The 17,601-nt window shown below is 38.7% G+C and overlaps 1 protein-coding gene across 2 annotated transcripts; it reads right to left on the reverse strand.

The window, feature by feature from the left end:
* Nucleotides 1–1,120: 1,120 nt before the first annotated feature.
* On the reverse strand, nucleotides 1,121–17,193 carry tfdp1a (transcription factor Dp-1, a). Of its 2 annotated transcripts, none has more exons than XM_041807867.1 (12): nucleotides 17,038–17,193; nucleotides 14,921–15,006; nucleotides 13,108–13,174; nucleotides 11,563–11,684; nucleotides 9,117–9,238; nucleotides 8,799–8,964; nucleotides 8,521–8,667; nucleotides 8,369–8,437; nucleotides 7,110–7,261; nucleotides 5,216–5,382; nucleotides 4,500–4,578; nucleotides 1,121–2,343 (listed from the first exon to the last, which is right to left on the reverse strand). In XM_041807867.1, exons 2-12 carry the CDS (start codon nucleotides 14,930–14,932, stop codon nucleotides 2,205–2,207), a joined length of 1,242 nt encoding a protein of 413 aa, XP_041663801.1. In that variant the 5' UTR covers nucleotides 14,933–15,006; nucleotides 17,038–17,193; the 3' UTR covers nucleotides 1,121–2,204. The 2 variants fall into 2 exon arrangements, with proteins under 2 accessions (XP_041663801.1, XP_041663802.1); XM_041807868.1 differs by lacking the exon at nucleotides 17,038–17,193 and adding an exon at nucleotides 15,810–15,888.
* Nucleotides 17,194–17,601: the final 408 nt, after the last annotated feature.

Raw genomic sequence — 17,601 nt, forward strand, 5'->3', positions numbered from 1 at the left:
TACAGGTGTTTAGAGCATCATCATTAGTTTATAATTTTGAACTTTTTCCACAGTATTTTAGAAGACAATGAATTTAGGGGTTTTATTAGCTGTTAGCCATGAACATCCCAATAAAAGTAAACACCTTTTCCCACTTTTTCACTGTGTAACAAATCTGTTTAATTTTTTGATTTTAACTACTGAATGAAATTAATCTTCCACTGTATTCTAATGAATGAGATGCACCTGTAAGAGTACTATACTGCCTACACCAAGAAAAAGGACTTTTGATGAAAATGTAAACTATTCCTTTTAATAGTGGATTTTAAAAGGGAATATGAGTTTGGTATCATGCTCATACACGTTTTGTTGTTTTAGATCAGACTTAATGGGCCGAAACTTTGAAGTATTCCTGTGCCGGCAGCATGTGTTTGATTTAAGCTCTTATCGGTTCTCCATGTCAGAAACATTTGGGCACACACTTCATTAACGACAGAACAAGTCTAAAAATCTTGAGCTGCCCTTGTAAATCCTTTTCTATAACATTTTTATAAATGTCATGCTAATAGAAAAAAAATCAACACCACAGAGATGAGGGAGAATGTAGTACTACTCACCTCATTGCTCTCTTCTTCACTGTCATACATTTAGTTTCTCCACTGACAACCACCGATTCAAAGTATTCACAGGTCTGACTGGAGACCAGTCTTAATCCCTGGGCTCCCTAAAAAGAGATCACAAGACTCCAAAAGTCGAGGGTCTTACAAGTAAGTATTTGTAACCAGATCACTAGAAAAACAGACAGCTGAAAATATTATATAGTTAAAGGTCTGGCTGAGGAAGCAGAGCAAGGGAGTCTTTTGATTTGGCTCCGGAGGGAGGATCCAAGATGGGAAAGAGGATCGTGACGCCAGCTGCAGGGGGCAGTAGAAAGACGTCCCTATCGCTGCCCCACCACCCAGTGATGTTCTGAGCTTAAAGGGGCCAAATATCTGAGATGGGTGGCTCCCAGCTGATGACCCTGATGTCACCGGTGGAGGTGCACCAGGCACAAATGCCCTGCAAGCAGAGATGCTTGTGCTCCAACCAAAAAGTCAGGTGTTGTTTCTGCTTTGACCACTTAGAAATTATACATCCCAGCTTATTAAAACAATCTATATTTATTTTCCAAACTTATATTAGATTACAGAAAAGGTATTTGGAAGAGTCAGTACATGTGTTGCTGAGTTTTAAAAGGGAGATCTTCAAGGGAGTACATAAAGACCTATGCAACCACACTTTTAATTTTACATTGATAAATTTTGAAGGTCTATCTTTACCACTGGCCTCTAAAAGGATACTATAAGCTACAATCGTCGTAGGATTCATATACGTAATTCACAAACAAAGCTTATTTACCTAGAAGGAGCCTGGGTTATAAAAGTCTTTACCTTGCTGGTGCCATTATTTTGTAAACACTACCAAGGCGTTATCAGGGCGGTGATGGAGAAGTCCTTTTAAGTCCAGAATACAAAAAAAAAAGAGAGAGAAACAAAAAAAAAAATAATCTAGCAAACAAGATCAGGAAAAGCAGCTGCCTACAGAACAGAAGGAAGCCAACCCAACACAATGGGAGATAAGAAACTATTTCAAATTATTGCCCGGAACACAAAACAAAAAACTATCAACACACTGGATGGAGCCCCATCTTGTGTTGCCATGGCAACTGTGTCAGGCCTCTCAGAAACCATGGTGATGCACAAACACGGCATGTTAAAGCAGACACTTTGGCCATCTTGGAACATTTTGATCATCGTCATGTCTGCCACATGTCATAGCAAAATAATAGGAATAACTATTCAAACAGGTACATTATACATTCTCCAACAGCAGTAGGTTTTACAGAGGTTTGTTTTTTTCTTTACGTGGGATGGCTTATTGAGAAGTGGATTAGACATACAAAGACATCAGCGTGGTGGCCGGGCCACAGACTACAGTTCCCTTGGACGACGCCTCCCCCAGAGCTGTGGTGGTGCAGGTGCACGTGATTCAGGAGCAGAAAAAAGATAGGTGCCGTACACACCTCTGTTCTTTCAGTAATCATCTACACCCCTGAGAAAGCCGGACAGAAATACAGGCATGGGGGAAACGGGGGGAGGATTGAGAAGCACACACAAAAAAGGGACCTAAATTCCCACAGTGAAGGTGGCGGACTGTGCTTGTTGGAGTGGGGCGGCGTAGACAGTTTAGTCCTCATCGTCATTTTCATCATACTCATCATCGTCATCATCATCGCCCATATAAGACACTGGAGTCTCCACACGAGAGCCGCTGTAGTGAGAGTCGTTTGAACTGGAGGCCATGGTGCCGTCAGTGCATCCGTCACTGAGAGGAGAAGGAAATATATCAGGTTAATAATGGTAGCAGTGACATGGAGTATTAGGGCCACATATAAGGAAAAAATATACATTTTGACATTAATTCTAATATGAAAAGACTTCAGTCCTAATGTTAAGAGAAAAGGCCATCATTTATGAGATTAGAGTCTTGACAAAATCATCAAAGCATCATTTGTTTGGAAACAAACTTAAATTGAGCATCTCAAAAACGAAGTTCATGAATTTTGGCTCCAGAAACGCTCTGAGGACAGATCAACAGCTGTGCATTTCTTTACAAGGTGAACCCGTTGTGCAGGTTTCAGAGGAAAAACTGCTGGGTGAAACAACTGATGTCAAACTTACAAGTCACACTAACACTGTAGTTGCAAAAATGAGCAGAAGCTTAGCCCAGCTTGATTACTGTCAAACTGCCTGGTCTGATGTCTCAGAAAAGACCTAAATAAGATCCAGCTCACCCATAACCGAGCCAACCGTTTGGTACTGCACTGCTCAACGGGCAACAGTGTGGATAAGGTACATGCCAGGCTGTCATGGATAAATGTGGAAGAGAAACTTCACATTACCACTGCCTAAATCCAATGCTTTAAAGAGGACTGTCATGTATAGGGCAGTGTCTGCCTAGAATAAACTGCCTCTATATTTAGTCCATATGATAAACCTTTAGAGCTCTCAGCTATCTTTTAGCTGTTGTGTCTCATCCAGACTTTTTATCTTAAAAAGCTTGTAAAACATCAGCCCCTCTAAACATCCTTTTTTTAAGGTCAACCTGGATTTTAAGAATATGTGTGCTGCAGTAATGTGACTTGAATTCTAAAAAATAAATAAATAAATAAAATAAAATGAGAGTATAAAGACAAAAGAAAAAAACAATCAGAAAGTAAAACTCAATTATTTTTATGTAAAATTGTTCTCCCAGGTCTGACGTGATGACAGAACAGCATGCCATTGGTTGTCATGACCTAGTTGCAATGCATTCTGGGATATGAACAGACAATATGGCTAGCGGGCTAACTGGCTAACTGCAGGAACAATCAAAAAAAGGATTACTAATAAAAAAGACGCTCAAAATTGGAGTTACCAGTAAGGATTAAGTCTTATAAGAGCCTGGAAAGTCAGCCAAGTTCCAGGCTTGCTAGAAAACGTTCTATAAGAACTACAATGGCGTCATGAGAATGGCAGAACGGAGAGTGTTCAGAGGGAAAAAGCGTCTATGATTTACGGTTCAAAAGTTTTTCAACTTTGAATAACATTCCTTCCTGTCGTACACAAAAAAGCCTAGTATTGTGCATCGCTACTAAGCGTGAAACAGATTTAAAAGATTAGAGCAGCTTGTTAATTTAATTATATTTACTACAAAGTTGTGTACTGAGCTCTCTGTGAAACCAGAGGTTACCATCAGCCGTTTTGGTCCATGTACGAGCTGACAGCGGTGACCAAATAAAGTCTGGACTATTGGGTTCATACTGCGGAGCTCCATGATGAAGTTTTCTTCATATTTATATCTTTAGTAACCCACAGTTACATTAACACTCCCTGTTATTTAACTCAGAGCCGGGAAATAGAGGAATTGATTATTGCTACACTAAGAAAATAAAGGGCGCCACCAGTAGCCTGGTGTATGATGGATTTGTTTTTGGGGTAAGTAGAATTGGCAAATATTTAAGTACTCATTCATAAAGTTATGTGAATACCATACTCAAGCACTGAAACTATTCCATCTCTATCAGAACACATTCATATAGTAAAGGGAGAGCTATTCAGGTCGTCTGTGGCAGCCTCTTCATAAGCTGGTATTGGCTTGCATTTCCACACAACACAGAGAGGCACTCATTGTCAATGTCTATGTAATTTTAAGTATTGTCAGGAGTGAATGCAGTTCCATGGCACTTCACAAGATAATACATGTTTTCTAATTTTACATCTGGCAGCTGGTTGCTCTTCAAAATAAAATGTAGATATCAATTATATTTGACATTTAACTGTCGTAAAATTAGGACTTTAATTACAAATTCTACAACATAAATCTCATCAAAAATTTAGACTTTTATCTTGAAATCTTAACATGGGTCTACTATTTCATTGTATAAAAGAGGTCTGCTTACTGGCATGTGTGAAGGCTAAATTACAGAAAAAACTTCTCACCTGCTTGCAGGGTATCGTGCTCCGTTGGCAGAGGACCCTCCAGTGATGTAGACGTTACTGATGGGACCTTTTGCCATTTCTATAACACAGGGTGAAAAAAACAAGCATTCAGAATTGATCTCCTACTATCACACCAAACAAACCATGCCACCATGCTTACATTCATGTGAAAACATTCTTAATTGAATTTGACACCTTTTCCAAAAATGTCTGGAACTATGGCTCCAGCTTTAATTGATTTTTAAGGGACCCTGGAATAAATAAAAATCAATCTATCTGAAGAGGTTTGTCCAATTCAGGTTAAGACTAAACCTCTGAATCATTCCCAACAGTAGCATTTTTCTAAAAATTACAGCAGTTAAAGAAATTTGTAGTACTATTTCGTAAATATTTTATGGCTTTTGCCTTTCCTTAACAGGGCAGACAAAGATAGAAAATGTGGGTAGATAGCAGAGGATGGCATTCAGCAAACATGGTCAAGAACGAGGAACGTAGGACCGGTATGAAAAGGACAATAGCTCTGTAAATTGGGCGCCTGCCCCACCTACTGAGCTAAACCTTCTCCCAAAATCTGTAGAGTTGTTTCAATCCTGACACCAGTACCTGAAATGTCTCCTATATTTCTAGAATGCAAAACCAGCAAATGACCATTCAATGCCCTAACTGGATCCATTAACTGAGCTGCAGATGGACATTCAGGAGTCTGTAGCACTGACCTATAACGTAGGGCTCCAGTGCTTTGGGCACCAGGCTGCGTGCGACCTTCAGATCCTCTGGAGAACACTTTCCCGCCTCCAGACCACAAGCCATGCCCATCCGCTTCAGCACCTCGATGTCATCATGGATCTCAAACATACTGTCGAAATTAAACAAATACTCGAACCTGGAGAGGAGAAAGAGAAAGAAAGATAAGAAAAGTGCATTAGGCTTATTTAGAGAAGAAAAGTGGACTGTTGGATGGATACTGAAAAAGAGACAGGAGAGATTGGTTAGACTTTACTAAACTGATAAGCATTAAAGAGCCCAAATATTTTTTCAGACAGACGCCAAGATAATCAATGAAGGGAGGACTGAGTTCTTGGACTTTTACATTAAAGCCAAAAAAGCTTAGAGGGTTTGATTATTTATCTATTTAAAAAAGTCACTTTCCTACAAAGATAGACCTGACCAAACACTCTTGCCCTCTCCAGTGGTGTTTCAACATGACTTGTTAGGTACAAATGTTAGAATCAATGACAGCGTTTTCACCTACAGAGTGATGCATGTGCTGGACCCTCGCTGTAAAAATAGAAGTAAATCCTGTTATTTTAAATGCATTTTTAAGTGAGTTGTTCGGCCAACTTCTGCAAAGAAATGTGTCAGAAAGTCTTTCTATGTCGTCGTCTATGGTGACTTTGTTTTAAACACTTCTTTAAACTTTTCTGTGTTGCATCTACCTGGATCAACATTTGCCATACCAGTATCAAACGCTGGGTGTGGTTGACAACAAACAGAAAGGTTATCAGTGGTATCCTAAAAGCTATGATTACATTAAAATGGCAAGAGAAAATATCTGACATTATGACCCCTAAATTAGCTGATAAATGGATAAATAATAGTGTTTGGTCATATTTTGAGACTTGAACAACTGTGACTGTATGTATCAAGTTCATCCTGAAGCTTAGCCTCAACAACCAGGCTGTCAAGATTTTCAAATCTGTTCAATTGATGAATAACGGCTGTTTCAGACAGGCAGCGTGTTTGGCTGCTTGCAGCTGCTGCACGTGTCCACGCCGGCATGCACCATCACAGCTTTCATAGCAGGCTGTATGTGCTTCCTGTTGGCCAAGTCTCTCTGCTGTCAAACTCCAAAGAAATGCTAAACCAGGCTTCTACTCTGAAGAGCCCAAATTGGAAGTGTGGAAACAGAAAGCTTCACTATAGTAGAAGTCTAGAGAACAACTTGATCAAGCAGGGGCATTTCAGCTTGTGTCCTTCATCAGGGTCATCAAGAAACAGAGTGCAAACATTTTCTTCCAGTGTGGATGTAAATATTTGCTTCAACAAGGTAAATATGGCTCTATATCATTTCCTGTCTATTTTGATTGATAACCTTGCATTGTGCACCAGAAAAAAATAGGTGAGGCCTCTATTCCCTAGATTCTCTGAAAGCAAGACGTACATTAGTGGCGTGAGGTGCAGTGCTCATGCAGGCAGTCTGACAGCTCTGACCTCTCTATACAAAATTAAAATCAAGCTGTGTCACCGCCAAGACATGTGCCGCAAGCGCACAGTCTAAAACTGTCTTTTGAGTTGATCATCTGTTAACCTATAAATGATCAACTTTATTTGCATTAATGAACATGTAATACAAACAAATTACATGACTTGTACACTGGGCATAATAAAACAGACATTCACCAGCAGAAATATTCTCTAAGTGACTACATATAGTGATTGATCTGAAATGAAAACCTTTCAAGAGAAAAATTAACCTTATACAATAGGGAGGTAAATGACTTGGTTGTTTCAGAAGTTTCTGTCAATGCCATGTAATGCTTTTGTATTAAAGGGTATTGTAAACCTTGAAGATGAACTTGTGCATAAAAGAAAGAAGGCAAAACCACATACTTGTCGTTAGAGATGCTGCAGTCGATGACAGTTTTCTTGCTGGTGTTGATAATAATGAAGGGGAGGTGGATGATGGAGTTTGGAGGTGGAGGTCTGCTTGCCTGCAGCTCTGTCTGTCTGTTCCTCTGGACCAGGTTCTTAAAAGCTATTTGCTGTAAAGACAAGATCAAAGACGAATGAAAACTTTGAAGCAGCAAAAGAGAGCCCTCATTTCATAACGTTCAACATATCAAAAATCTTCCCTCAGCAGCTCTCAGGCTGTCAGCCCAAGAGTAAAGCTGCAGTAAATGTCTACCACAAGGCATCTGGTTCAGTTTTAATCTTAGAAGTTCTCCATCTGACTGTCTTACCATCGCCAAGAGACAACACACACTCTACTCGTCTTACATCCACAAAGACATCATTTTAAAATATGCTCACTGGACAGATTTTTGGGTGCATCTCAAAAACAATCCATCACATCAGTTTGGCCAAAATCTACCTTCACCAAGTTGATTACATTTAGTTTTGAGTTTCATTATCAGAGGAATGACTGAGTGGTATCTAACTTGTAATACAGTTAAACATTCCCAACATTAAATCCAATATACATTTAATTGTGCCTGTGTCATCACTGTGATAGTATCTTTACAAAAAGAAGGTGGCGTTATCTGGACACTCTTAAGACATAAAGAAACACACTAATAACACAATGCCTTTTTTTATGACTGCAACTGAAGCAATACCAAAGTTTTCTTAATACTCAGGACACTCAGGATTACAGTCCAGCCTCAATCATAGGACATTTCTTAAACCAAATGCTTGTTTCTGAGTTAATATAGAGAGATCTTGGTGGACTACACTTTGTTTCTAAGTCTTTGTACTCCTATTTTTACATTGATAGAGGTAGGAATCACTAAGATTCAATGTAATAAACCCATACAAAGAATATCAGAGATATTTATTGCAATGCAGAACCTTCTATGAACTGCAACGTCTATTGGAAAAGGTAAATTGCCATTAAGGTTTCATGTACCTCACAAAGCAAGCTTTAAGTCTCTATAGCACAGCTCCACTTGCGTTGATAATGTAAAGGCATTTATAGCAATGCAATGTTTGTAAACAGAAACCAGTAATGATGATTCCTTTTTAGTTCTAACTATTTTTGTACCCATTAAGGTTGTTGATACTTCCTTACTTTTTAGATTCAATGTACATTTAAAATGATATAACATCAGTGAAATCTACAGCTTTTATACACAAGTTATCAGTTGACCCACCTGCAGTATGAGCTCCTGAAGCTGTGACTGTTTCTGTTTAATCCTCTCCAGTCGTCTTTGTCTCTCCACCTACAGAGGAATAATGATTTACAGTTTTAACATAGGAAAGGGACAATATACAAATAAACCACTGTTTTACTGTGCTAATTTACCTCTAGGTTTTGGCACTCCTGAGCTGAGTTTGTGGGAAGGCCGATCCATTTGATTTCCTTCTTCTCTTTAGAGATAATGTTCATCGCCATGAGCACATTGAGTGCATCGTATACACGCCGCCGAATGTTCTTCTGATCATAAACATGCTAAAACGAAAGATAACGTACACATTTTAACTAAAACTTCTCACCAAGTACAATATTCCATTTTTCATTTTTCTGAGGTCTTCAAGAGGATTTCATCTTATGAGAAAATGTTGCACAGCCGCAGCACTCACTGAGTCATTGGGCGACATGTGGTTGTCTGCAGAGCTGAATTCTGCAACCAGCTCGTCCGCCACTTCATTGTAGGTGGTTACTCCCTTCTTCTGCACCTTCTCACACACTTTCATGGAGAAATGCCTCAAGCCCTTTCCATTCTTCTCCCCTTTTTTTCCACGTTTCCTGCAGAGAGAGCAGATCCTCCACATCACTCCCTACGACTGGTGTGTCCAACATAGGTATCAGGATATCTCCTGAAAATAAACTCTGAGCAAAACCACACCACAGCAACCATTTCCCACTTTCTGAACACACAAATATTTTTTCAGACTCACCCTGATGACCAAGGAGAGGCGTCAGATGGCTGACTCTGAGCGAGGAACTGGGAACTGGGTGTGTGTGGACTGTTTACCAAAATGGCATTGGGTACTGTAGGCCTCTGAGGTGTTCCAATCACCTATAAAGCACAGAGCAAAAGACAGGAATGAAAACATTAAATAGTAAATAACAGGAGAGTTAGTTGTTGTAAGAACTGAAGGCTTTAAGTCTTAAGAGTCTAGGTAAAATTTGTTGTCTCTAGGTGAACTTCTGTTGGAAACCTTCAGTAGTTTTCTGCTTCATTCTTCCAAGCTTTGGGTCAAAAAACTGTTAAAAGGCAATTTGACTGAAAAATGTGATCGCTTCATTTAGCTGGTTTTATCCTTTCCTTTTTCCTCTTATGTTTGTTATTTTTTTTGTATTTTGATGTTCCTCTTGCTGTAACCAGTGAGCTGTCTAGGCCAGGTCTCCCTCAAAAAAAGAGATCTTAATCTCAAGTGACCACCTGGTTAAATAAAATAAAACAAAAATAGACAGGTTGTGCCTGCCTTTATCTTTCTTGCCGTTTACTGCTGTGTAAAAGATCCTGTTGTGGTACTTTTGATCTGGTTTAATGGTGAACAAAATATTCCTTTTCACAAAGGTAGTTAAAATTTTTGATACTTCATTGCCTTTGCAATACTATGCCTTTTAAATAATACACCACCTGTTATTTTTACTTTCAATAGTACCAAATTTTGGAAACAAATAAACATATATATTTTTATTCCTACCAAAAGATGCTGCTCGTGGAAAGAGAGAGAGAGAGAGATAGCATTTAGCAGGGGGCAACCAAATGAGGGAAAACGCCAGTATCCTGATGGTACAACGGAGCGGTGGTATGGAAGCAAAAGGGTAGGTTTTCCTGTTTGTAAAGAAGTTATAAATACACCAAAACTTCTGCACAGACATGAAGAAAGAGTCCAGATCTTATTTGACTGATGCAGAAGCTGTACATCTTCCTGCCAGCTGCCTCCTTCCCCGCTTCGCCCTCCATCACACCTCTATCCTCACTAACTACTGAATGTCCGACAAAAACTAAATTACATCTTTGTCCTGTTTTAGCCACCTTGACAAAAAGTAAACCTACCTTTCATTCGAGTTTTACTCATTAAAGATTTATTTTTAGCTCGTCTTTGTCTCGTCTTCCTCACAGCCAAAAGTTAGTCTACTAACGTTATAAGTCATAGCTTTAGTCGACAAAATTAATATTGCTCTAAACAGGAAAATCATAATTATTTTGCATTTTACTATAAACAGCACATCAAATTTAGGCATATATTTCACAGTTTATTGAACCTTTCCTATATCCAGGTTGTAAATTGGGAAAAGCTGAAGTAAGCAGTCTTGGGTGTCGGGGAGATCATCTCTGGTGTATCGTGGTTTGATTTTAACTGGAATCCTATCAAAATTCTAGTATCATGACACCTCTAGTTTGCTTCGTGTAAAACACACACTTGAGGTTCCACTCAGGTGTCTACAGCACCACAGTATATAAAACTATACTCATTTTTGCCCATTTTAATTTCAGTCGTCTAGTGCAGCTCTATGAGAAACCATGAGATAACAAAGAAGTTTTCTTTGTTGTACTAAAAGACTTACTCTGGTACATATTAACCTGATGTGATTAACTTTGGCTGCTGAAGCCTCATGCTATCTTCAGATTCTTGTTATGTGAATGAAGGGGAATTTGGTGATTTGAACCCTCACCAATGCTGCTCAAATGCAGAAAGAAGCTGAAAGTTTGCAAAGATCTTAGCCATAACTAACATAGACCCTGAATTTAAATTTGGTCAAATCAAACTAAAATCTTTGCTTGGTTACAGGGCTGAATCATGACATGTGCAACACTTCCAATTATTTTCATTTTACAACATTTTCCATTATTAATTGCGCATATAGAGCGACGAGTACTTCAGAGAAAGTCACTGAAAAATCATTTTTAAATGCAGTTTTGATTGAGAAAGATCTCAGGTTTTGAATATTCTAATAAATAGCCATTTATGTCTAAATAAAATAGACTTTCAAATCTAGTAACAATGAGGACTGTAGCTAGGTGATCTATCAGTTCACTGAGGTGATATCTAAGCTGATTTCCGTTATGTATACATTCCATGTATATAATGGGATGATGGGTGTAATCCTGCTGACAGTAGAGTTGATAAGCTTAGGATCAACTGCCTCCACCTACCGTCTGCCCGGTCACCTCACAATGATAATGGAGGGGCTTACACAACATTAAGACACTGCAGGGAAAACTTGCAAACAGATACACTTAAACATGCATCTGATACCCAGTGACTATTTAGAAAGCTGAATATCTTATTTCCAGATTCCAAGGTCTTTAAAATTGGGGTTAGGAATACACAAAAGCCTGATATCTCCTGCTCATAAAGGGCAGTAATAGCGTGGAGCATCACTCACCATGTGTGGCACATGCTGCATGTGTGCAGCGACGTTCACGTTAGATGGCCCAAGCGTTTTAGGAAGTAACTGTTTGGCCACAGGGGCAGCTGTAGGCTGAACAGTAACCAAAGATAGGACACCTGACAAGACATGGGAAGACAAATAATGAGTCTAGCTTCATTTAGTCATTGATACTCCATTGCCCCCTATTGTCCAAATACAATGACACACATTTGAAGAAATATTGTTCCCTTTGAGACTTTGCTGTTGTTACAAAGACAATTTCTATACTAATATTATTGATATAGCACCTATCAAGAGCAGCAAAGTCATAGAGTGATTTACAGAAGAGATAAAAGGAAACACAGGCAATGATACAAGATACAAAAAATTACAGTACACAAACTACACAAGCAGGTCTTGAGTTGCTTTTTAAAAGAGTCAACAGTGGCCACTGATCTTAACCCTAATGAAGGAGGGTTCCAAAAAGCTGGACTTAATAATAAACAATGCATCTCAGTTGAGCGGTATATTACGGTTAGGGTTGCACCGATTGCAATTTTCTGGCCGATAACCAATCTTTAAAAAGCCTGACCTGCCGATTCCAATTTTGGCCGATACCAATTTTTTTTTTATAACTGACAGCATATAATAATCTTATTTTATTGAAAAACATTGAACAATACCCTTGAAACAATACAAACTTGTTGTTTTAATTGCACATGAGGTAGTTCTCTCAAATATAAATGAAAAGTTTAGAGCATTGCTGTCTAAACTACTAAATTATATCAGTTCCTTTAGTCTTTTACTTTTCACATTTTAGTAGGTAGAGGTACATATGAAACCGATCTTATCCACTGATCTTATCTTAGTATCGGCCGATCACCGATCCCCCAAAATTAAGGAAATTGGCACCGATTCAGATTTTGGCCAATCGATCGGTGCACCCCTAAATATGGTACTAAACCATCTGGAGCAAACAGGACCTCAGTTTCGTCAGTATTAAGCTGCAGGCAATTATCTGAGATCCAATCCTTAATGGCACTCGAACAACTGAGCAGTACTGACACTTGAGACATTTGGAGGTGTAAAAGAGATAAATAACAGTGGTAGGATATATCTTTAAAGCCATTGATTAGGAGGCTTAGTGGAAGCACGTACAAAGAAGACAGGGTTGGTCTCAGGACTGGACCTTGGGGAACTCCACAAACCAGGGAAGAATTAGAAAAGGTGTGGTTGATAACAGTGACTGAAAATGTCCTGCCTGACAGGTAAGAGGAGAACCAGTGTATGGCTGAGCCAGATACCTATCCACTGCTTAAGCCTATCAAGTAAAATATCACAATCCAGTGTTGAAAGCTGCACTGTGACTCAATAAAATCAACACAGAGCATTTTCTTGCACCACTATGAAGAGGGCATTAAAGACTTTAAGAAGGGCTGATTCTGTTGAGTGCCACTGATGAAAACCAAACAGAAACATATCAATAATGTTGTGAGTGTCCAAGGCAGCTGAAAGTTGTTTAGCAACAAATATTTCTCATTTTTCTATAGATGTGTTTACCTTTACTGGGGCTCAGATTCTGATCGATGAAAACCTTCAGTTCTCCATTAGTCTCAATCAGACCAGCCTGTGTACAAGAAAGGAACTTACTTCACTCAACAACCACAAAAGCAATAAATCACAACACTGAAGTTCAGTACTAAAAAATGCAAAGTAGGGTCATAATATATGCTTGAAGGGTTTAAAATGCATTTTAGCTAAAAACAGTAGGGATACACAGTTTTGTCATGTGATACCGTAAATCCTCATATAAAAACCAGGGCTTTTATTTACAAAACTGTACAAGGCACCAGTGTTAGTTTTGTCGACTAAAACTGACTAAAAATGTTCGTCAACAGCCTTTTTTTTCCATAACAAAAACCAGACTAAAACTAACAAAAATGATCTGTAATGACTAAAACTGACAAAAATTAAGTTTAGTTTTTGTCAAAATACTAAAACTAGACTAAAATGTAATGTAGTTTTGGTCGGACATTCGAAATCTGTGATATTTCTCCACTGTGGGTAAATCTGTCAAAATGCAATGCATCTGTAGCTATTCTGCCTCTCAGCTGTGGAGAGCAGGGACCCCAGGTCTGGCAGAGTGCAGAGAACACACTACCATGATTTTGTACCAAATTTAGGCAAGAAAATAAATGCTTGGACTTAAAGTTCAGACTTAAATGTGAGGACTTTTTATGGACTAAAACTAGACTAAAATGTTTCAAGTTTTTGTCGACTAAAACTAGACTAAAACTAAAAAGGGTAGAAATTACTCAAATGGGACTAAAACTAAAATGCATTTCATTTAAAGCCTAAAACTAAAACCAAAAATAGCTGCCAAAATTAACACCGCAAGGTACCAGGCCTTTATAAGAAGGAGGCTTATAATAAAAGAATGACTGATAACCTGTGTTAAAAAAAACAGATTTCAAGAAGAAGAGAAGCTCTGTTTCCTCAGTCCTCTTTTCGTGAACAAACTATTTATGCTGCCACTGACTCACTCTGGTTGTCCTTCAGTTAACTCTCCTGCTGGCATTGCACATCTGTGTGCCTCTGTGTATTTCCAGCTTCAGTCTGGAGCGAAAGATTTAAATGGCCACGTAGCATCTTGTGTGACAATTTCAACTGTAAAGCTAAGAAACGCTGCACTGTATCAAATAAACTCCTGTTACAAAGCATTAACAGCTACACTGTGTCAAATAGAAGTGCCCAGGCAATTAAAATGTTAATCCTTTATTATACTCCGGTCAATAAAGGGGGGCATGCCCTTATTTGTTTGTGTAGACCACGACCCTGGCCCCAGTTTGACTCTGGGTCTTCATTAGAGGATATATGGTAAATAGTAAATTATCAGTATCAGCAGAAATAAAAATTTCTGCTACTATCTACATCTAATGTTTAGGTTATAAAGACCTGCATTTATCAGCTGTAAACGTTAGTCATACAAATAAATAATTTGCGGTTGCGGTGCAATTTTAGGCTGGACCAACAGTCCTATGACAGCTGAAGTCTTTGTCTTTTTTCATCCTCATTCCTTACACTTTGAAATGTGTTTAAAGGACTGAAATGTGTTCATCCTCAAGCTTTAAATCATGTGTTTTAACGAAGTGACGTTTTAGGTCTGAACTACATTAAACTACATATCAGTAAAAAAATATTTCTTAAATACTGGCATATCAGATGTTGGCAAAAAAATCTAATAACATGCATCCCTAAAAACAGCTATGGTTCCTACATTGTAGCAAATGAGAAACATAGTTGTTTCTTAAGTGTTTTCTCTATTTATCTAATTCAACAATAAAAAAAAAGTTTAAAAAATACTCATACTCACATCTTTAGCCATGATCCCAAAGGACCAGAGGAGTTGAGCTTCAGGCTAAAAAGGAAAAGTTCTCCTTTTTGTCACTTTTCAGACCCCTGTAGACAGAAAGAGCAAACTATTTAATTGGGTGTTAAGTTTGCAAATTCAACCGAGCATCACAATTCGGCTAGGCTATGCCACATATTTGATTTTTTATCCTTTTAATGGGGTAAATTTAACATTTATCTCTGAGGCCCATCTGAACTGTCAGCTGCAAGCACACTGCTCAAAGCTACATCTCAAACGTTAGCTTGAGTTACCGAGTAATCTTCTTGCAGGACAAAACCAACTGAAATCTTATCTGTTTTTCACCAATCCCGGTTTGTAAGAGCCTTTGAGAGTTATTTCAAAATGCACTGTGTGTTATGAATAGCATATGAAACCACCCCTTGATGCTCTCAACTTTTACTACGGCAAGTGTGCACAAGGCCTACTTCAGGTACCGAGCACGTCCGGAGGAGAGGCATCGTCGAACTTCTGCTACAGGTCACGCAAACAGGCTAACTTTAACACACAAGCACAAAACTAATAGTGTGACCTGTGTGAAAGCAAGATATGGTTACATACACTACTACTGCTGGCGGTATTCGCACATTATTTTCATACAACGGTACCAATGAATCTTTTGTTGGATGCAGCTAGCTAACAGCCACTGCTAACAGTTAGCGCTACACTGAGCTTGCTGGTGTTAGCTAGCGAGTTAGCTTATGCACGTTTTCAAATGATTCACATCAAATTTAGCGAATATTTCTTTCAGTGCTGCAGATTCCAGACAAAATTTAGACTGCATGAGCATAAAAGAAATGTGTGTGCATTTCGCACGGTGAATAAAGTTAAAATAGCGATTCTGTGCACTTACGAGTGCACTCTCCTGTTTCTTCGACGGCTGTTGTTGTTGGCATTTGAGAATGGAGGAAGAGGAGGTCTAAATCCCTACCAAACAGGAAACATACTAAGTAATGTCGAAGGACTATTTAATAAATTGCATTGTTATTTCAAATATCAGGGCTTTTTTCAGTTTCAGATAGTCGACTTGTATGCTTATTTATGTTCCCGTTTCCATTTACTTGATGTAATACTGTAAGCAATGCCGGGGTTCGCCTGTTGGTTGAAGTAGCATCAAAAGTGACCGTTTTCATTTGAAAAGACCATCCACAGCGGGAATACAGAAAGAATCAACTTAACAGTGTCATTAACCATTGTATAGTTCACTCAAAGGGATAATGTAAATAAAAATCTCACTCAAAATATTTCACAACAATGGGTTGACTTCCCGTTATTCACTTTGTAACAGTGACTGTTGTATAGATCTCTTTATTGACAGTCTTTGAGCTTTACTTGTCAGATGCCCATCAATCGGAAATAAACAGTAATATGAATGAGATTGTTGTCACTCATTTTCACACTGAAAACCAGTTATTCCCATCATAATATGTGCAACTGCGTACATGCGTGATTATTAGACTTTCCGTAAATAGTAAAGTATAAGATGAATAATTGTGGCTAATTAACGCTACAAGTGAAATTAATCCAAACTGGCATAAACAAACATTTTTCATACCTTCCTTCGCCTTTAATGATACAGAAACGTGCAGAACCGTCCAAAATAAGTAGGTGCGTAATTAAAAATTACCAGCCTGATCTCTATCGCCGTAGAGATTCAGTGGAAACCTACCGAAACCCTGCAAATGACTTCACCGCTAGCAACATACGGCAGGTAAATAAACACTTTTAATAAATATTTAAGATAAAGGCTGAAGAACAGCAATGATTACTAAGTATATGGCCAATTAGCGCAATCTATTAAGTATTTTAGCCAAAAGCTAACTTGCAGGAAGGGTGGAAAACCAAGGACCACCGACGCTTTGTTAGCCGTCGCTAGCTAGTAGCTCACAGTGGAGCTAATCCACAGCTGTCATACACAACACTGACAACGCGCTGCAGTTTCACCACTGTTAGCTTTGTTTCTGTTTCCAGCATATTCAAACAAAATAAAACACATAAACTGGTGGAAAATGTATAAAACATCTCGAACTTTCGTCCGTGGCAGCTGGGTAGCGAGCCACAAGTCGATAAATGTGGCTTACCGGTGCACTTCACAAGTTAGCAAGTTGTTTGTTAGCCTTTTCTATCCACTCTCCGCTAGCAGTGCTACAGCGGCGCGTCTCACAATCTGATCTTGGCGGTGTCTCGGTTTTGCGGGGTCTGATTGGACAGCATCGACGGGACGAAAGCAAAGCAGGCAAAGTAGATCATGCCCACAACCTGACTCTCCTGGGATTGGTGAATACCAACCAGCTACAAAGATATACACATCGCCACCTGCTGGTCAGGAGTAGGAGGAGACACTTTACTCCTGTACTTCTCATGTAGGAAAGCTCACCGTGTACTTTTAATAGTCTTTACCAGAAAAGCTGAACATACGGTCGTCATTTTTAGTCTTTTATCTTTTTTAATCTTAAATGGAGGAAATTCTTTAGGTTCTAATAAATTGCAGTGTTTCTACAAATGCAGTTTGGATACTTTGTATTGGTGGGAAGGGGTACAATATCACAATCATAACATATGTAATACAATTATCTTGTAAATTATACGTTTTTTTTTTTAAATACAGCTCTCTAATGGAATTTTCCCTACCAGTCTGAATTTGA

Source organism: Cheilinus undulatus, linkage group 15 (genome assembly GCF_018320785.1).
Source record: "Cheilinus undulatus linkage group 15, ASM1832078v1, whole genome shotgun sequence".
In the NCBI taxonomy this organism is placed as follows: Eukaryota; Metazoa; Chordata; class Actinopteri; order Labriformes; family Labridae; genus Cheilinus; species Cheilinus undulatus.